Source organism: Entelurus aequoreus, linkage group LG02 (assembly GCF_033978785.1).
Source record: "Entelurus aequoreus isolate RoL-2023_Sb linkage group LG02, RoL_Eaeq_v1.1, whole genome shotgun sequence".
Taxonomy (NCBI): Eukaryota; Metazoa; Chordata; class Actinopteri; order Syngnathiformes; family Syngnathidae; genus Entelurus; species Entelurus aequoreus.
This window is the reverse complement of record NC_084732.1, coordinates 59641364-59663028: the sequence shown is the minus strand read 5'-3', so window position 1 is coordinate 59663028 and position 21665 is coordinate 59641364. Positions and strand designations below refer to the sequence as shown.

General features: G+C 37.6%; 2 protein-coding genes across 4 annotated transcripts in view; one reads left to right on the top strand and one right to left on the bottom strand.

Moving 5' to 3' along the window:
• The window catches only part of txlng (taxilin gamma), a 72689-nt gene extending 54050 nt beyond the window's left edge, over positions 1-18639 (bottom strand). For both annotated transcript variants that reach the window (XM_062030277.1, XM_062030286.1), the window contains exons 1-2: positions 18492-18639; positions 4347-4455 (exon numbers count right to left, since the gene is read on the bottom strand). In XM_062030277.1, the coding sequence (XP_061886261.1) occupies positions 4347-4439 (93 nt within the window). In that variant the 5' untranslated portion in view covers positions 4440-4455; positions 18492-18639. The remainder of the gene's footprint in view (positions 1-4346; positions 4456-18491) is intronic.
• ccdc102a (coiled-coil domain containing 102A) overlaps positions 17949-21665 on the top strand; it is a 160037-nt gene continuing 156320 nt past the window's right edge. The window contains exon 1 of one of the 2 annotated variants that reach the window (XM_062030230.1): positions 17949-18018. The gene's annotated coding sequence lies outside the window, so the exon portion shown is untranslated. Of the gene's footprint in view, positions 18019-20143; positions 20203-21665 lie in introns of those variants that run through there. The other variant, XM_062030240.1, reaches the window with a different exon arrangement.

Sequence of the window (21665 nt, the reverse complement as noted above, 5' to 3'; positions counted from 1 at the left end):
TATCGAGTCCAGATAGGTTGTTGTATATGGAAAAAAACACACAATATTTGGTTTAACAAAAGCTCACTTTTATTATATAAGAAAACAATTTAATCTAATAAATAAATACATATTGACTGTTACCCCCTAAAAAATAAAATAAAATAAATAAACATTGACTGTTGTTACACAAAGTATATTAAGTGGGATTTTTCAGAAAAACAAATATATACAGTAACACAAAAAAAACCTGTCTCTGTGATCACTATAGGTGTATAAATAATAAAATAGTGTTAAATAAAATCAGTCCCTTGGGCACAAAACTGGAAATAATACAGCTTTCCAAAAAGTGCAATTCTGCTGCTATTTGACATAACTGTTTGTTATGATGCGTTGACATTTTTGCACTTTAAAGAAAGAAAGAAAATTCTATGAAGAGAAAAGTTGTTTGCAAATGTGGTTACAATGCTAAAAAATGAAAAGTTAAAGCTAAAAAAAGAAATACACTTTATTGAGTTAACAGTATTTCTTTATAGGGGGAAAGATGTTATGAGCTAGGGAATATAACAACTACACTACCCATCATGCAACGGGAGTGACGAGCATGCGCGGTAGCCCCGAAAAGTGTTGTTGCATGTCGTCACCCGTGAAAGTAAACGTCAAGAACTCAGCAACACGCCTCGTCTGCATTATTTATAATTAGACAGACAACACATATACAGTGTGAAAAACAAAAGTTAAAAAAGGGAGATGTGTTGTATATATATGTATGTGCTGCGGTTGCTTTAAGAACGTTGTGCCAGCTGCCGTAAAGGAGGTGCGTTGCTAGCCTGGTTGCTATGTTTCCGGTGGGTCGTAAAAGTGTTCTTCATGAGTTTGTACCCTGCTCAAATCTCTCAGTAAAGTTATTCATTGGATTATACCTTTTGTTTTTAACTTTATTACACCTTGGAGCGCTTTTTCCGTCCATTGTTTTCCTGCTTTCGCTATCTGCGCCTAATGACTGAGCTACGTGACTGATTTATTGTGATGTCATACGGAGCATTTCTGGTCGGGACGGGATTCGTTCCGAGGGATTCGAATAAAGAACCAACTCTTTTCTTTACTATAGTGGTCTCGATAACGGGTACCGGTTCTCAAAAAGGGATTCGAGTCCGAGGACTCGGTTATTTTCTTATCGAACAACCGGGAAAACCGGTTTCGAGTATCATCCCTACACTCTATACATTGCTAATGTGGTAAATGACTATTCTAGCTGCAAATGTCTGGTTTTTGGTGCAATATCTACATAGGTGTATAGAGGCCCATTTCCAGCAACTATCACTCCAGTGTTCTAATGGTACAATGTGTTTGCTCATTGGCTCAGAAGGCTAATTGATGATTACAAAACCCTTGTGCAATCATGTTCACACATCTGAAAACAGTTTAGCTCGTTACAGAAGCTACAAAACTGACCTTCCTTTGAGCAGATTGAGTTTCTGGAGCATCACATTTGTGGGGTCAATTAAACGCTCAAAAGGCCAGAAAAAGAGAACTTTCATCTGAAACTCGACAGTCTTTTCTTGTTCTTAGAAATTAAGGCTATTCCACAAAATTGTTTGGGTGACCCCAAACTTTTGAACGGTAGTGTATATTTATTTATTTACTAGGGCTGCGAATCTTTGGGTGTTCCACGATTCGATTCAATATCAATTCTTGGGGTTTCGATTCGATTATAAATCGATTTGTTTCCATTCAATGCGATTCTTGATTCAAAACGATATTTTTTCGATTCAAAACATTTCTCTTTTCATTCAATACATAGGATTTCAGCAGGATCTACCCAAGTCTGCTGACATGCAAGCAGAGTAGTAGATTTTTGTAAAAAGCTTTTATAATTGTAAAGGACAATGTTTTATCAACTGATTGCAATAATGTAAATGTGTTTTAACTATTAAATGAACCAAAATATGACTTATTTTATCTTTGTGAAAATATTGGACACAGTGTGTTGTCAAGCTTATGAGATGCGATGCAAGTGTAAGCCACTGTGACACTAGTGTTCATTATTTATTTTCTATTTTTTTTATAAATGTCTAATGATAATGTCAATGAGGGATTTTTAATCACTGCTATGTTGAAATTGTTACTAATATTGATATTGTTGTTGCTAATATTCATTTTTGTTTCACTACTTTTGGTTTGTTCTGTGTCGTCTTTGTGTCTCCTCTCAACTGCTCTGTTTATTGCAGTTCTGAGTGTTGCTGGGTCGGGTCTGGTTTTGTAATTGGATTGCATTGTTATGGTATTGCTGTGTATTGTTGTGTTGGATTGATTAATAAAAAAAATAAAATAAAAAAAATAAAATTAAATGTAAATTAAAAATTAAAATACATTGATTTTTTAAAAATGAGAATCGATTCTGAATTGCACAACGTGAGAACCGCGATTCGAATTTGAATCGATTTTTTCCCACACCCCTAATATATATATATATATACTGTATATATATATATATATATATATATATATATATATATATATATAAATACACTGTACATACAGTGTTTCCCATAAACTGCCAAGATACCTGTGGCGGTGGGGGCGTGGCTATGGGCGTGGCTATGGGCGTGGTCACCATGACATCGAGTAATTTGCATAATTTACTACAATGATATGATTTTCTCTAAAAAGGCTCAAAAAATGTATACTTACTAATTAATAATAACAGTTTTGTTTTAAACGTCCATCCATCCATCCATCCATTTTACAATATAATTACAACACTTTATGTACATATTTATATACAGATTTGAACAATAAGTTATTCACTGAAATATATTTATTAATTGTGGTTCTTACCAAAAATATATATTATAAAATATAAAAGCTAAAATGTCTCTTAAAGCTCTGCCCCTTTAATTAGTGCATACTAAATCATTTAACTTTAGCCTACTACTACAACCATATTATTTACCAGCAACATAAAGTGAAACAGAGGCAGAGGTGTCCTGCCACAGTCAGTAACAAATAAACAGAAAACAGTAGTGGTCAAATACAAATAAGGCAACAAGAGAAGTATCCTACACTTCTCTTTTGTAAAGTAAATCTGAACAGCCTATATGGGCATCTACATCAACTATATGATTTGCCTGAGAAGCTGGACAGGACAAAAAAAAAAATTGTTTATTTTTTTTTATTTGTGGTGGACGTAATTCTTTCGTGGCGGGCCGCCACAAATAAATGAATGTGTGGGAAACACTGATATATATAAATAAATAAATGATAAATGGATTATACTTGTATAGCGCTTTTCTACCTTCAAGGTACTCAAAGCGCTTTGACAGTATTTCCACATTCACACACTGATGGCGGGAGCTGCCATGCAAGGCGCTAACCAGCAGCCATCAGGGGCAAGGGTGAAGTGTCTTGCCCCCCCAGTAACCAGCAACCCTCCGATTGCTGGCACGGCCACTCTATATATATAGAGCACAGCTTCCCAGCATGTGCTCCCTACTGAGGCAGCGACGTCTCCGCTGGCTGGGCCATGTCCGGCGGATGGACGATGGGCGAATCCCAAAGGACATCCTCTATGCTGAACTCACAACTGGCAAGAGGCAGATTGGCCGTCCCCAGCTGCATTACAAGGACGTCTGCAAACAAGACCTCAAGTCTTTTGACATCAGCCCCGACAGCTGGGAAGATGCAGCCCAGGACCGCCTTCAGTGGCAGCAGGCACTCCGCAGCGGGCTGCTCAAGTCAGAAACCACCCTGGCCCAACACCATGAGGCTAAGAGGGCAAAGAGAAAGAAACAGGGCTCTGCGACACCGGTAACATCTATGGGACCGGTCTGGATATGTGACATATGCGGCCGGGAATGTCTCTCACGAATTGGCCAACACAGCCACAGGAGACGCTGCGACAAGACCTGACTCCGAGGCACAGGAAATCAATGGTCTTCCGAGACTGCGATGCCGATGATGATATATATATATATATATATGCATGTGTACGTTACAGCCCTATTTAAATGGGCTCAGAGAAATCAACAGGTGTCATCAATTATAATCACTTACATGAAGTTAAGAGGCCATGCAATGGAGCTAATTTGATTTGATTGTAACTTTTCTTCATCACCAAAATTGATAATGTATGTTGCTGTATGTATACTTTTGACCCAGCAGATTTGGTCACATTTTCAGTAGACCCATAATAAATTCATAAAAATAAAACAATTCATGAAGGTTTTTTGTGACAAACAAGTGTGTGCTCCAATCACTCTATCACAAAAAAAATAAGAGTTGTAAAAATGAGTGGAAACTCAAGACAGCCATTACATTATGTCGTTCACAAGTGTATGTAAACTTTTGACCACGACTGTATTTACCTGAAAAGGGCTGTCGAGGTCAGTTGGTGAATCATTGCCCCCAACTATTCTTCTGGTTGCCACGTCAATCTCACAGAGCCCTGCAGTCTCCATGAAGTCGAGCCAGAAACTGAATTGAATTAAAGAAATAAATCATTAAAACCATGACTGACCGTGCAGCAGACTTTGTGATGCAGTTGAAAGCAACGTAGTGAAGCATGAGCCAGCTTTTGTGCCAGCCAAAGATGTTAAAATAACATAGAAACGGTGAACATTTATCCATGAAGATATGGCGAAGCTGCTGATGGTGTGTTTGATTGAGAAGCAGCTCAAATGAGATAACGTAGAAGTACGCTAGTAAGGTAAATGTTTGTTATTATAACTACATTACTTCATACATATACTATAGTTGTTTGAAGTACAATTTATTGTATTATTTTGATAAAATAATTCTTATCTACAGTAAATGTTTTTGGGGGTTTTTTAAAGGCATGTTCCCTTTTAAAATGGTGGTGTTTTGGTAAGCAAAGCATTGATTAAATTGATTCCAATTCGTTTCAACGAAAGCCGTTAATTTGCATAGCTGCCAACATTTGGTGTTTGCAATTCAGTAGCTGTTGTACCCAGCAGAGCACATTTAACAACGAAGCTGAAATCTGGATAATGCTATATATAATAATACTGTGTAGAATAATACTCAGGGTTTCCCGCAGCGCTTTGTTGCTAAGGCGGCCGCCTTAGCAACAAAAAGCCACCGCCTAAACTAAGGTCTTAACAAGATCGCCAGCCACACGTTTGCATAACTATCTCTGTCCCCAAGCAAACGCATACAGTGAGTGTCATACGCATGCCGAATTACTGGGGGCGCTGTAGCCTAGGACTTAAGACCATTTTAGCCAATCAGAAACATCCAAAACGTCCTTTCCGGAGGCGGCATATAGCAAAAATAGCGGGTCACGGCAAGAAATAATTATTTATGTGGACTGACAGAGAAGTAGAGCTACTTTTAAGCATCATTTTGGAGTTTAAAGTTAACAAAACTCAACAAAGTGTTGACTGGGAAACTTGCCAGTCCAAGTATGGTGACATTCTTACCCTATTTTGGAACGGTACGGACTTGGAGGGACATCTGAGGAATTTCCTCACCGGAAAGAGGACATCGCCAAAAACAACTATCAACACTAAACTGAAAGTGATTCGTGGAAAATACAGACAAGCAGTCGACGCAGGTGGAAGAAGTGGTTATGGTAGAGTTGTTTTGCTGTACTTCCAATTATGCCAGCAGATCTGGGGCGGTTCTCCATCAACTACATCCATTCAATTTGGAATAGAAACATCAAATATTGACACAGGCTCTCACAGGAGTTGGGATTCTCCATTCACCCTTGACAGCCTGGTCACAGACAAAGATATGCCGAATGATGTACAAGAGCAGCAAGATTCCAATGGGAGCAATCCACAATCTTCTGTGGTGAAAGAGAGAAGAGCTCTACTTCAGGTATGTGGGCGCTAACTTCATTGCTAGGAAGTAATATTGTTAAAAGGCAGATAGATGGGGCATCAAAACATTTTTATATGAACTGCACTGCAATTACAAATGCTCTCAGATGACCACTTTCAACAATGTGGAATCATATTTTGCCCATTTGTTTGAATATGATCATTGTTTGACAACAGTGTGACAAAAATACTTGCTTTGGAATCAGAAGTCAAGATGGCAAGCATATATTAAAGTTCAGCTGTTTTAGATGTATTTAAATAGGGTTGTATTAAAAATGCTTTGAGTAGTTTCTTGTAATAAATAATATTGAGTTAAGTAAAACTGCAGTTGCATTAAATGTTTTTTTTTCTGTCAAAATTAAAATAGCTCAAAGTGCTTTATTGACACACATTGTTTCCAGACGATGTTGAGGGCCATTTGACATGTTGTAAATAACATGTCACTATCTTACACCTGTGCTAAAGTGGGTTTATCCCAAATAATGTATTCGTGATTATTGAATGTAATTTTGTAAAAATCCTTATACATTTTTTTTTTTTTTTTCACTAGGCAAAACTCAACAGCCACAAGCACGACAGACTAAAACGAAAACTTCCAGTGGAGACAAAGTTGCTGAATGCAGTAGAAGATGTCCAGATAGAGAAGAGACTTCTGGACATGATGGAGACATCAGAGAAGCGATCATCTGACAATTTAGACAAACTAACATCAAATTACTAAGTCAAATTATTGACTTACTAATAATGACTTACTTAGTATCTCAGGTAACTAGGACTGTTTTGTGTTTTGTTTGTACTTTACGGAAAAAATATGGAGATATATATCGTATATCGCCATTCTGCAAATGGAGCGGAAAACAACCAAAAATTGTAGGCTTCTTTATTTCTCTAATATTTTTATTATATCATTATAAGATATTGTTATTTGGTTATTTTTGAATAAACAATGTGTTCAATGTAATCAGAGTCTGTAGTCTATTGCCCCCCCCCCCCCCCCCCTAAATTATAATGTCCGCTCGCGACTGGAAGCTGATAAGCTACATAAAGTTGTGATTGCTCACAGTTGATTACAGTCACACACTCAACACTGAAGAAGACGAGGTATCCAAAGTTTGGCGCAAAGGCCATTTGGTCCCGCAGCTTTATTTTTTGGCCCGTCCGCACATTGAAAAATCAAATTGAAAAAAAATAAACAGCAAAAATAGAAGAATTGGCGCAAAAGGCATAACAGACATGTTACAGATAAGCAATAACATAAAATGTTGATGACCACTGAGTCTTGATATCCATCCATCCATTTTCTACCGCTTGTCCCTCTCGAGTCGCTGGGGGTGCTGGAGCGGGGTGCGGAAGGCAGTGTACACCCTGGACAATATGTATTTTTAAATTTAACCTTCACACAAAGATTTTGCCATTTAATTTCTATTTTGACTCTAAAAATATGCTTATTTGACTGCAAACATGTTATTGTCACATTAGTTTTTTTGTATACACATGTAGTATACGTATATACAGTATATATCCTTAAGTGAGATCAGCCGATACGATCACATGAATTAACTGGAAATTTTAGGATTTATATATGGTATTTAAATATTAAATGTTTAAGATCACTAAATTATTATTTTTAAATCACAATTATAATCTGCAGGAAAAATACAGGAAGACACTGTAGCAATAAACTAAATATTTAAAATGTTGCCATTACGCTCTTATATTTCATACAATTGCTTGAGCAAAACAAAGTCAATAGAACACAATAACTAAAAAAACGGCAAAAATGTACATCTACTACTCATTTATAGCCTTTGGTTTTTGCCCTCAAAGTCCTACTGTATCCTGAGACTTACTCACAGATTTTTTTAACATAAAAAAAACGACCAAAAGATCGGATCATTAGTATCGATCAAGTACTAAAAACATTAGTAGTGATACGGACTACGATTTATGGATAAATCCATCCTCCTACATGTAGGCCGTGGCCGCAACACATCAACAGATATCATTTTTCTCAACTTTTATTAAGCTACTTGTAAATTTAACGTTCAAAGCTGCTTACACGCCGTGGTAACGTGGTTCTATATACACACACATCGTTTAATTAAACTAAGAACAGATTCTCCTGCTTTAGCCTGTTTCCTTGTCTGCTGCTCTCCTGACTCGATGTGTCATATCTTAGCCTTTCTCGAGTGCCCCAGTGATAATAACACTTAATACTTGTTTTTTTGCCGCAATGGAGGTTATATTAACTTAGAGGGGTATGGACATTCACAAACTAAAGATGTAACAGTAAACGGTATAATGGTAAACCTCTGTAAAATTCCAGACGGTTACTAATAATGTATACCTTTTTATTATGGAAAAACCGTCATTCATTAAATAATTTTAGGCGACATTGCTTATTCCTGGAAATGCAGCAGCAGCATTGCCTACTATCGCCATTTGCAATGCTTGACTCAAGAAAATATGGCGGAAAGCAACAAACTGACCTCGTTCCGGGGATTTTCCCTCCAATTAAACTGAAAAAATCTGAAGTCTGGTCGTATTTTGGATTCGTAAAACATGCTGAGGGTAAAATAATAGAGATGCCTATAAATGGTTTAAAATGTAATATCGGAAATTATCGGTATCGGTTTCAAAAAGTAACATTTATGACTTTTTAAAACGCCGCTGTCCGGAGTGGTACACGGACATAGAGAGAAGTACAGAGCACTTGCATCTCCCAGTCATACTTGCCAACCCTCCCGATTTTCCCAGGAGACTCCCAAATTTCAGTGCCCCTCCCGAAAATCTCCCGGGGCATCCAATCTCCCGATTTCCACCCAGACAACAATATTGGGGGCGTGCCTCAAAAGGCACTGCCTTTGCGTGCCGGCCCAATCACATAATATCTAAGGCTTTTCACACACAAGTGAATGCAATGCATACTTGGTCCATACAGGTCACACTGAGGTATGGCCGTATAAACAACTTTAACACTGTTACAAATATGCGCCACACTGTGAACCCACACCAAACAAGAATGACAAACACATTTCGGGAGAACATCCGCACCGTAACACAACAGAACAAATCCCCAGAACCCCTTGCAGCACTAACTCTTCTGGGACGCTACACAAATACCAAAATACCCCTGCGTTAGTGGAAAAGTGGCAAATGAGTCTAAAAACCCAGCAGTCCCAAAATATATGAGTGTGATTGGCTCCATTTGTTCCACGCAGTCTCCAGCAGGTGTCTCTATTGCCCAGGTGTCTTTTCTGGATGGGCATGGTGAAATATCTCAGTGTTGTTCCAACAGAATTCTCGCTATGTATTCTACCCTGTCGTGGTCCAATGCATGTGGCATATTTTCTCCCAACTCCTCCTTTCAATCTCATTTGCTTCCTTTTCCCATTTTTGATTGATATAGTCCAGGGGTCACCAAAGCGGTGCCCGCGGGCACCAGGTCGCCCGTAAGGACCAGATGAGTCGCCCGCGGGCCTGTTCTAAAAAAAAAAAAAAAATTTTTTTTTTTTTTTTTAAATTAAATCTACATAGAAAAAACACAAGATACACTTTCAATCAGTGCATCAACCCAAACAACCTCCCCCATGCACACTCATCCACACCCACTCACACAAAAGGGGTTATTTCTTTCTGCTACCAATATTCTGGTTCCCACAACATAGACAACACATCTGCAAGGGACACAGTCCCTGAAGCACACATGATTGTATAGGCTGCTGGTCCACTAACATTTTCATTAATTACTATTTTTTATGTATTTATTTTTATATTGTTTTACTTTCTTTTTTATCCAAGAAAATGTTTTTTATTTATTTATCTTATTTTATTTTATTTTTTAAAAAAGGGCCTTCTCTTCAACAGACCAGGTTGTCAATGAAATTAGATTTGTTTAAAGGGTTTTTTAAACCAGGCCCAGTCCAGATAATGTCCAAGTCGGACTCAGCAACACACACCTTCATTCATGTATACAGAACAAAATTAGGGAACACAACAGATTGCATATCATTTATAAACAAAATTACATTTTCAAAATAAGTATTTATGTACAGTCCAGATTATGTCCAGGTCACTCAAATTAGGGAACACAACAACAGATATCATATAATCTATAAACATAATTATACTTTCAAAATAAGCCTTTGAGGACTTCTCATCTTTTTTTTAATGTTTTTGGCATCATTATTGTTTTCAACCATGTAACTTTCTAAAGTTAGAAAATACTGAATAAATGTTTTAAAGAAAGTAATACTAAGTGAATATCTGTTTTTGGCCTTAAAAATAAACATTTTACCGAGTACTATAATTAAATTGACTAAATCATGATTGTCAATGAACTCTCCTAAAATAACAGAAACCACATTAAGCTTCATAAACAAACCGATCCTTAAACACATTTTTTCAACTTCCACCCAAAACAAAGACACAATATGACAATACCAAAACAAATGCAGGGTGGATTCAGGCTCCTGACAACAAAATCGGCAATCATCTGACTCTGTCATATTCCTTAATTTTAACATTTTCCCTGTGGGTAAGAAGTTATAAATAATTTTAATTTGAAAATAACGATTTTGCACATCGATAGTGGTTTTATAGATTAGTTTGAATATGGCATACCATGGCAACGGGCAGTCAAAAAAGTCCTCCCATTTTCCATTTGTGTTGTATGAGGCAGCCTTCAAAGATTTCTTTATTAAATAAAAATTATATATTTTTCTATTTATTTTAGTCCCTTTTTGCCAACTAGAATTTCTTATTAGAGGTTTACAAACTAATAATTTAGTAGTTCCATAATTAATTCTTTGTTTCCATCTTTTCCCAATTACTCCAGTTAGTTGATAAAATGAAAAGCTTGAGCAAGCATCACCATACATAGCTCTAAATTCATCATACTTCATAATTTTACCATTCTCATTGATAATATCATTGACAAAAATGATTCCTCTTTCAAACATATTTTCCAAAAGAAAGGCTTTCCATCTATTACAATATTAGAGTTCATCCATATTGACTGCTGCAAAATATCGTCTCTTTTTTCTGGCACATAAAATTGAAAACACCACTATGAGTGGATTGTTTCCTTTATGAACCCCGCCATGTTTCCCAGCAGACTCTCTGGAAGGGGATCACTTGTAAAAAAGGATACAATTTCTTTTGATACAGTACATGTTTTTTGTCCAACAGGACATTTGTGTACCACTCAATGTTTAAATACATCTTTGGAACAATTGATGCTTTTAAAGACAGACACATAGCTTCAAGGTTGAGAAGTTTCAGGCCCCCATATTCATACTCTTTGTACAAAACCTTTCTTTTAATCTTTTCTGGTTTGCCGTTCCAGACAAAATCGAAGACCCTCCGCTCATAAATCTTAAAAAAGTTTTGTGATGGAGCTGGTAATGACAAAAACAAATAAATAAATTGAGGAATAATTAACGAGTTGGCAATAGACATTTTACCATACAAGGTTAGGGATTTCCCTTTCCATAATTGCATAATTTTGTCCAGCTTTCTTAGTCGATTATCATAATTTACTGAGCCTAGATCTTCCAGATTTTCTGGGACAACAACACCAAGTATGTTAACTGGTCCATCTGTCCACAAAACAGGCACTTTGCATTCCATTCGAAAGGATGTTCCCTTTAGATTTCCGATCCTTAACATTTTACATTTATCATAATTAAGCTTAAGGCCAGATTGCTGTGAAAATATGTCCAAAAGATTAAGAAGGTTCCGCAAACTATGAGGAACAATCTTATCTTTGTGAATCAGCCTTTTCTGACATGAACTTCATCAAGAACAAACACAGAACACGCCTCACTGATGCACATCTGCAAGACTCACTCAGAGTTGCAGTGTCAAGTTACACACCAGAGTACAACACACTAGTTAACAGCATGCAATGCCAGGCTTCCCACTAACTGACAAAGAAACAGATAACAGATTTGGTGTCCAGTTCAAAGTGTGACATGATTTAAAAATTTGAGAGTTTACTTTTGTATTTTACATGAGTTATTATTTGTACAAACATGGTGCAAAGTAATTCATGATTCGTTAAAAAATGTTAGTGGCTAGCTAGTTAAAATGGGATATTGTGATTTCACAAGACTGTCTTAGAAGTGATCATTTGAAAATGTTCAATTTGAAAAATGTGCACTTAGAGAAAATATAAAAATAAAGTGTTGCATATTGATATTTATCTGTTTCTATATATATTTACTGTGAGAAATCATTAAGATGATCAGTGTTTCCACAAAGATAAATATCATTAATTATTAATAATAACAGAGTTAAAGGTAAATTGAGCAAATTGGCTACTTCCGGCAATTTATTTAAGTGTGTATCTAACTGGTAGCCCTTCGCATTAATCAGTACCCAAGAAGTAGCCCTTGGTTTCAAAAAGGTTGGTGACCCCTGATATAGTCAGTGTTCTAAGGCCTAGATAATCTTATCCCTTTGTACAGTTTCGAAACAATTTTGTGGCAGGACCCAGATTCCAACAACCTTATTGTCACCTGTAACAATTCTGAGTCCCCTTCACCCATGTTGTCTTTCAAATTTCGGTTAAAATAATGTCTGATCTGTAGGTACCTGTAGAAGTCATCCTTTTCCAGAGAATGTTTTACTCGCGGAGCTACAAAGCTCAGGAATTCCCCCTTATGGACCAATGAGCAATGTCATCAGGCCCTTTGTGAGCCATGTTTTAAATCTAACGTCGTTTTTATTGGGTGTAAAATCCGAGTCGTACATGTACCACCTCAGTATCTTCAAAGAGTTCCCCACACTGCATATTTTAGTTAACACATGCCAGATTTTTAAAAGGTGGCCTGTCATGGAATCGTCAGGTATGCCCAGTTCCCTCTGCAATGTGTTATCTGCTATTGGCATTACCCCTACATGATCCCCTTCTACATCTTTCCATCCTGCATTGTAGTCTGGCGAGCATAGGCAGACTAGGGGTCTAAATTGGGCCGCGTACTAGTAGTCCTGTAAGTTCAGGAGAGCTATTCCACCACCTTTCCTTGCTTAGTTAGAGGTTCTTATACTTGATTCTCGCACTTTTCCCTTGCCATAAATACTTTAAAATTAGCCTATCCCATTCAATGAATTGTTTTGGCAATAATTTAACTGGTAGGCATTGAAAAAGGTATAACATTGGTGGGAGTACATTCTTCCTAATCGACTCGACTCTATAACTCAGGCCCAAATATTGAATTATATTTCATCTTTTCAAGTCTGACTTTATGTGGAGGTTCAAGAGGCAATAGTTATGGTTCAGTAGTTATGTGGAGTACTTGGGCGAGAAGACAATCAAATATTTTATCGACTCGGGACCCCAATTCCTAATTATATATTGCCTTGATTTTGGGTGTTGGTTCATAATTAAATGCCAGCACTTGTGTTTTGTGAATATTTATTTCATATCCTGCAACCAGACCATAATCCCTAAGCATACCCATTAAAGCTGGAAGAGTCTGTGTCGGTTGTGTTTACTTAATAGCAAATCGTCAGCAAATAAGGTTAAATTTCTGTTCCCCAGATTTCATTATGACCCTTTTTATGCTCGGGCTCTGTCTAATTCATTGACTCATGGGTTCAATAAAAAATGCGAAGAGGAGCGGCGACGCACAACAACCCTGTCTGGTACCTCTTTGAAGTGAAAAAAGTTCAGTCAGGTCTGTATTATTTTTTATCCTAGCAGATGGGTTTTTGTATAACGCTTTAAAAGGTATCAATTAGAGTTGTGTGGAATCCAAATGTAGCAAGTACTTCATAGAGAAAGGACCGCCTTACCGGGTCAAACGCCTTCTCCCCGTGTCGACCTAATATCAGTGCCTCTAAGTTTTGTTCTGTGACTTGTCTCAATACTTGCAATGTTTTTCTGATATTATCGTGACTCTGTCTTTGTCTAATGAAACCTGTTTGGTCTAGATGTATCAGCCCTGGTAAGATTAGTTCTATTCGTTTAGACATTATAGAGGTAACCAGTTTGTAATCAACATTGAGGAGACTAATCGGGCGGTAGTTCCCACAGTTCAGCATGTCCTTTCCCTCCTTGGGAATAATTGAAATTACTGCTTCTTTCCATGAACGGGAAGTCACTTTCTTCTCCAAAACCAAGTTAAATGTCTTTAGTAATGTCGGAGTCAGTCGGTCCCGCATTATTTTATACCACTCTGTAGTAAACTCGTCCGTCCCAGGGGACTTGGTGCCCTTCAGCCTAGCATTTGCGGATTGGAGTTCTACAGCCGTTATTGGTGAAATAAGTTTCCTATTTTCTTAATCTGTAAGCGTTGGTAGTTGAATCTCAGATAGGATGGCGTGAATCTGTGATTCAGTGGTTATTTCTGGCTGTAAGTATAGCGTTTTGTGGTATTTTTGGAAGCATTGTATCATTTTCTCTTGATTGGTTTCTACTTTCCTTGACAAGGAATTTCTTCTTTTGTGTATTGTATTTTCTGCTTGTTGTTTTCTCAATTTATAGGATAGGCGCTTCAGTGACTTTCCCCTTGTCAAATAGTACTTTTTTTTATAAACAGGAGTTTCTTTTGTATTTCTTGTGTATTGATTTCATCCAATTCTTTCTTTAGGCTTGTAATTTCAACTTTGATGTCCTCTCTGTGGGTTTCTGAGTGTTCTTTCTGCAGCTGAAGATGAGATAGATACAGTTTTAGCCTACCCCTAATCACCGCCTTCATCGCATCCCAGAGTATAGGTGGCGAAACCTTGTTATCATTGTGCTCCAAGTACGAGTCAATTTCTTTTTCTAGTCTATTTTTAGTTCCAAAATTATTCAAAATGTTCACGTTGAACAGCTACAAAAATGTCTTTGTTTTGTTACCAAGGCAAACTGACATATAAATCTGACCATGATCCGATAGCGCCAATTTCGCAATCGCTTATTTTGTGCAGGTCTTTTATGAATAGAAAAAAGTAGCCTATCCGCGAGTAGACTGTGTGAGCTAGTGAGTAGTGCATGAAGTCCTGGATGTTTGGGTTAAGTTCTCTCCATACGTCCACAATCCCTGTCACATTGATAAGTATATTGATTTTTTTGTCAATATTTCTGGCATCTGACCTCCCAATAGATGAGTCCAGTTTTGGGTTTAGTCAAATGTTAAAGTCCTCGCCGCATATTAAGGTCCCTTGACTCTTCGTTAAGATTTGTTTAAAAGTATGTTTATAAAAACACCAATCACTAACCGGTGGGTTATACACATTTAAGAGACTCGTCATGTTTCCTCTACTTAAAACGACAAAGGAAATTCTTATCAAATGACTTAAAGTTTTTCTCCATCGTATCACAGCCGGTGCAATGTTATTTTCCACGGAATAGTTTGGAAATATTACTTGTAGCATTATCATGAACAATGACTCTACCCTTCCAATATGGCTGCCAGAAATGCATTGTGGGATACTTTAGCCAAAAATCCAAATGTAGGTTGGGTCTGACATAGAGAAACTATACCAGCTGACCTTGTGCCAACTAGTCAAAGTTCAAAAATACAGACAACATTTTGCATCCAATTCTTTTTGAAAATCATAGGTGGCAAAATTGATGACATTCATGCACAAGTCACACGGTGAGTACATTAGTGATGGGAAAACTCTGATCTTTTTACTGACTCAAGTTCCTTATGAGTCAGTCACTGAAGTGAGTTTAGATACTCAATTCACTCATGGCATGCCCGTAATAGAGAGCATTTGCAGAAACTTGCAACGAGTACCTGTTCATCCCAAACGCAAGTTTTGAACAACTCGTTCATCACTTGCACATCTTTATGGTGGATGCAAACTTTTGAAACCTTATTTATTTATTTTAGTTTGTCGTGTACAGTTTTTCGTCAATTTTATCAAGGGTTAAAAGTTTGTACGTTTTTTGCTAATAGTTTTTCATTTTAAATGCATTCGGTCTGCAGTAACGTTTCCAGAAATGTAAAGTCCCACACACATAATAAACCTCTCAATTAAATAAGACCAAGTACCAAAATATTTCAAGATAGCAAGAGTAACTCCCCTTTTACCGCTTGTCCCTTTTCGGGGTTGCGGGGGGTGCTGGAGCCTATCTCAGCTGCATTCGGGTGGAAGGCGGGGTCCACCCTGGAGAAGTCGCCACCTCATCGCAGGGCCAACACAGATAGACAAACAATATTCACACTCACATTCACACACTATTTCAGCTTCCAATCGGATGGGATCATACTGCCCATCCGAACGAGCGAGAATGCCATTAACACATGATGGTATCAAAAAGACCACCCGATGTAATTTTTTCAACTGCGGAAAAAAAAACCTTTAGGATGATCAATATTTATTTAAGGTAAAATTATAGCTAACAGAGATGAGAGTCAATTTAATTGTTTTGTTTGTTTATTTACTTATGATAACAAAGTGATTTATCTTCCAATTAAAATACAATGGTAAAATAATGTACAGTAATGACAAATACAAGTTTATATCCTTTTGAATTATTTGAAGTCTTGAATATTATAATTACATTATGATCTGTATTGTTTTTATCAGTTATTTATCCAGTTTAAGAGAATGATGTCAACGAAAACTCTGAGTCAGTCTGCATAAAGCCAAATATTTTTAAAGTACATTATTGCGATTGTAGCTGAGAGAGGCTCCAGCGCCCCCCGCGACCCCAAAAGGGATAAGCGGTAGAAAATGGATGGATTATTGCATATTGCTCTAATGTGTGATACCTTGAGACAAGAATATGTTGATTGACAGTCTAAAAGTAACTAGGAAGTTAAAGTCTTCCTTCACTCTTTTTATTTTTGCCGTTGTACGCATTTTTAAGTATGAAATATAAGAATTGCAAATCGAATCGAAATTTTGGAGAGAAAAATTGCAATTAGGTGTTTTCTCAAACTTGTGCAGCCCTACTAATAATGAGCTGCGACCGCACGACTGTCCTAAAACAACTCCTCCATCCAAATTGTTGACAGCACTAATTCAAATGAGTTTATGCATCTTTACTCTTGAAACTTAATGCTGCTTGGTAGCCTGCATCTCTGCTTTGTGTTACAGTATTAGCATCAGTGTTTCAGTTTTATATTATATTTTTGCGCTCCCTTTTTTAATTTTAAAATGTGCCAGGGGCCAATTAAAAAAAAGTTCATCAGGAGAGAGAATAATATCGCTTGAAACGGCAACATTTTCAGTCATAGTAAATAGACGACACACATCTTAACTGAAAGTTTATGGCGACTGGGGGCTAAGTGTGTGGTCATTCAGTGGTTTTAGACGGTAAGAAAATTCAATCATGGATGCCGCCTCGCCACGTAGAAACGTTTAGCAGCCAGCTACAGTTCTCATGTATCTAGTCTTCATACATACATACATATATGCACACTCGCACCCATAAACCCATAAAAGGATGACAGTTTTATACATAATATATCCATCTATCCATCCATTTTCTGCCGCTTGTCCCTTTTGGGGTCGCGGAGTGTGCAGGAGCCTAGCCCACCTGCACATGGGCGGAAGGCGGGGTACACCCTGGACAAGTCGCCACCTCATCACAGGGCCAACACAGATAGACAGACAACATTCACACTCACATTCACACACAAGGGCCAATTTTTAGTGTTGCCAATCAACCTATCCCCAGGTTCATGCCTTTGGAGGTGGGAGGAAGCCGGTGTACCCGGAGGGAATCCACGCAGTCACGGGGAGAACATGCAGCATCCACACAGGATGGAACCCAGGACCTTTGTATTGTGAGGCACTAACTAACCCCTGTTCCAGATGCTGCAGTCATAATATATAATACTCACCTTGCTGCAGTCATAATATATAATACTATTATACAATATAGTAATTAAAGATGGACAAATACAAATTTTATAATCAAATTGTGGCCCCTGAATTGTAATCCAATTGTGAAGTAACCAAAGACTCCCACCTCTAATGACTATATAACCCTACTTTACATTTGCTATTTCTATTTTTTTAAATGAATTCTACGTGATAACCAAGTATTCACAAAAATGTCCAGTTTATTTCTAAACCAAAAGGAGTTCAAAACGAAACCGGAAGTTCGAAGTTTTCACCAGGTATATTAGAGGAAATGATGCATGGTTAAAACAGATAAGGGAACTTTTACTTGTGTGACGTCACGGCCCAACACGACCAACTGTCCGCCACTCACAGATCTGTTATACAATGTTACATTTGGGTACGTAGTATTTCACTTTAACCTGGTACATCGTATAACCGTGTATCAAAAAGTTTAGTCGCTATCTTCGCATATCCAGATAATTTTTAAAGACACCGAGGAGGTCTTGCGTAACCGAGTATCAAACGCACGAGGAATGGCGTACCATGATGTACCTGGTCTTGACAACAACACAAACAGCGTATTTTCTAATCAATAAACTGCGATTTAAACATACTCGGTGGGGTGACATGAATATTTCGATGAACGGCACTTGTTTGTTAATGAAGAAATATAACCTTAAATCGATGTCGTACGTTAGCTGGTTCGCTATTGTTAGCGGTGCCAACCCTATGCTAACAGCTAACACCAGAAGTGAACTTCGGCAATATCATACAAGTAAAAATATCATACTGCAAGACTGGAAGTGCCTCCGTGTTGACTCAGCACATTTTAAAACCAACTGAGCAATTCTTAATGCAGTAATAATTTACCTGTTTTTGCTGTGGTGCCGGGTAGTTGTTATCAGGATCACCAAGAGGATGAAAATAACAAGCAATGTCCGGTTAGACGCTTTTCAAAATAATGTTACTCGGGATGTCCCCGGATGTTGAACGTTGTATTGAAGTTAGCGACGCTTCCATTATGTTTCTCCTTCGCTCATTTAAAAATATTACACTAAGTCACATGCACAATCCAATTACCTTTCAAATTGAGTAATTTGGTGAAAATACGTTAACAGTTTGTTACAAATTATGTTATTTATGACTCACTCCAAACAATACCAAGTCATTCATTTTGCTAATAATAACTAACTTTTGACTTTTTGTGTCAGAAAGGGACGTAACTAAGTACAAACCAATACAGTATGACACGCACCTTTGTGGATTTTATTTTGAAAGCATAGTTTTTTTTTTTTTTTTATTGAAACTTTTATTAGTAGATTGCAAATTAAGAGAATACATTATATGAAACAGTACAGTTTACACAGTACCAGTGACGTGCGGTGAGGTTCATGGCTGGTGAGGCACTGACTTCATCAGTCAGATTTACAAACATATGAACCCTAAAGAGTATCTTATTCACCATTTGATTGGCAGCAGTTAACGGGTTATGTTTAAAAGCTCATACCAGCATTCTTCCCTGCTTGGCACTCAGCATCAAGGGTTGGAATTGGGGGTTAAATCACCAAAAATTATTCCCGGGCGCGGCGCCGCTGCTGCCCACTGCTCCCCTCACCTCCCAGGGGGTGATCAAGGGATGGGTCAAATGCAGAGGACAGATTTCACCACACCTAGTGTGTGTGTGACAATTATTGGTACTTTAACTTAACTTTAACTCTACACATACAAACTAGCACACAAAAAAGCACATTTAATTAAAAAAAAAAACATTATTATGGTCTTATCTTTATGTAATATATTGGGTTGGAGGCAATAACCAGGCGAGGTGATGAAGTACATCTCTTTACTGTAGACTTCAGAACAGACTCAACACACTTCACGTCAGGTGCGCAACACCACGTAAATCGTTGGCCAACCAAAAAGTAACCCAAGTACGCTATAGCCAACATTAACCAGGAGATGGCAACAGACAAACATAGATCACTCTATTACATTCCTCCCCTTTTAGAAATGTAGAAGTTACCAGAGCTGTGGACTCGAGTCACATGACTTGGACTCGAGTCAGACTCGAGTCATGAATTTGATGACTTTGGACTCGACTTGACAAAATGTAAAGAGACTTGCAACTCGACTTAGACTTTAACATCAATGACTTGTGACTTCACTTGGACTTGAGCCTTTTGACTTGACATGACTTGCTACTTTCCCCAAAACCCAAAGATTAAAAAGTGATTTGGGAGCGCGCCGCTCCGTATTTTTCATTTTCTTCGTCTGTGTCTATCAGCGTGTTGTTCCTGTCAGCTGGTATGCTCTCAGTACAACAGCCAATCAAATTAGAACTAGCTGTTTTCATCACACAGCTCTCATCCAATCAAATTGCAGGACAACCAATGAAGAAGAATTGTAGAACAATGCGGCAGTGAGAAACAATTATGCCAAAGTTAATTTCGTTCGGGTATTAAAACTACGACTTGGTCAACAAAAAACGAATTGCCCTATGCAAATCATGCAGTTCGAATATTATAGACGGAGACGTAACAACTTCCAACTTCGTTCGACATTTGAAGATGCACAAAGAAGGGTAAGTTTTGAATGTAAGCTAACGTTTATTGGCTAAGTAATGTGACTTTTATTTGCCGTGTAGTTAAATCAGTGAGGCTGTATACTCACTGCTAACGTTATAACCATAGACATCTTATAAGGGTACGCAGCATCGCGCGCTACTGCCTACAGGCGCAGACGAGACGCGGGGCCGCCATCTTGGAGTGGTGATCCGCTCCACTAGTGCAATTCATTTGGCAGGAGCAATGAACTGTCAGCGCATTTAATTCATTTTACCTCACTGAATACCACTGATTTTCACGCGCTTTTTTGTTATATGTGTAGCTATGATAAAGGACACATGTTTTGGAGTGTTTTGTTATTTATAGTTTGCTTAACAGTAATATAATATTCTTATACGCTATAAGTGACCAGACGTCCGAGATCAAAACTGGGAATATAATCCCAGAGAAAGGGGAAAAAAACGGTCAGCTATTTTTAAATTGAAGAAACAATATGATTAGGTTATATATACATGCGTATATCCTACATAAACAATGTATGAATACATTAGATATCTATATATCTTATAGACTGACACTTTGTGTTGATATTTTGTATTACATTCTTCCCTTAAATGATCATGTTTACACTGATTGTTTTATATGTATTTTTTATGTATGTCGCTTTGGATACAAGCGTCTGCCAAATACTTCAACATAAACATATATAAACACCTGGAAGTCATTATATCAGTTAAAACCACCAATCTGTTTCACTGGATTCAGAATAAAACCACACTCAACAATGTTAGTTTTTGAATATTGTTACTTGAAGACTTATTCCTGGTTACAATTATACTGTTAAGAAAGTATTGTGTTATATTTTGCCTAAAATGAGAATGCATCATAATCAGTGGCGGCTGGTGAATTTTGTTTTAGGTGGGGCTGAAAGTTTGTAAACCAAACCCCTGTAGGGGGGTCATACTCCCCCAGAAGATTTCTTTGTGATTTTCACATACAAATATTAAAGATCTTTGCTCCTTCTCAACTCTGTGGTAATATTATTTTCATAAAATACAACCAATAGTACATTAATGTTAAATCTTACTTGTGATAAGTAATCACCCGATTGCTATTTTCAACAGTCCGCTCATATGAGTAGGAAAACGCTGAACACCATCTTTGTTTTCTACCTGTCAACTGTCAGTTTAGGCTGTTCGCCGGCTCCTCATCACCACTTCAAGATGGCGGCCAAATTGCTCGTGTTACAGCAGCCAATGCTGCGTCTACTTATAAGATGTCTATGGTTATAACGTCATTGCAAACACGGCAATCTGTTGCGTCCACTGCAGTTCGCTACCTTATTCATACTTTTTGTTAAGTGATTATTTTTAAGCAGGGTTGCATGAGGTACCTACACATAACGTTACGTTACTCAATGTATCACACACACTAACGTAACGTTAGACGGCGGTCAGCAGCACCGCGTATTTTAGCCACC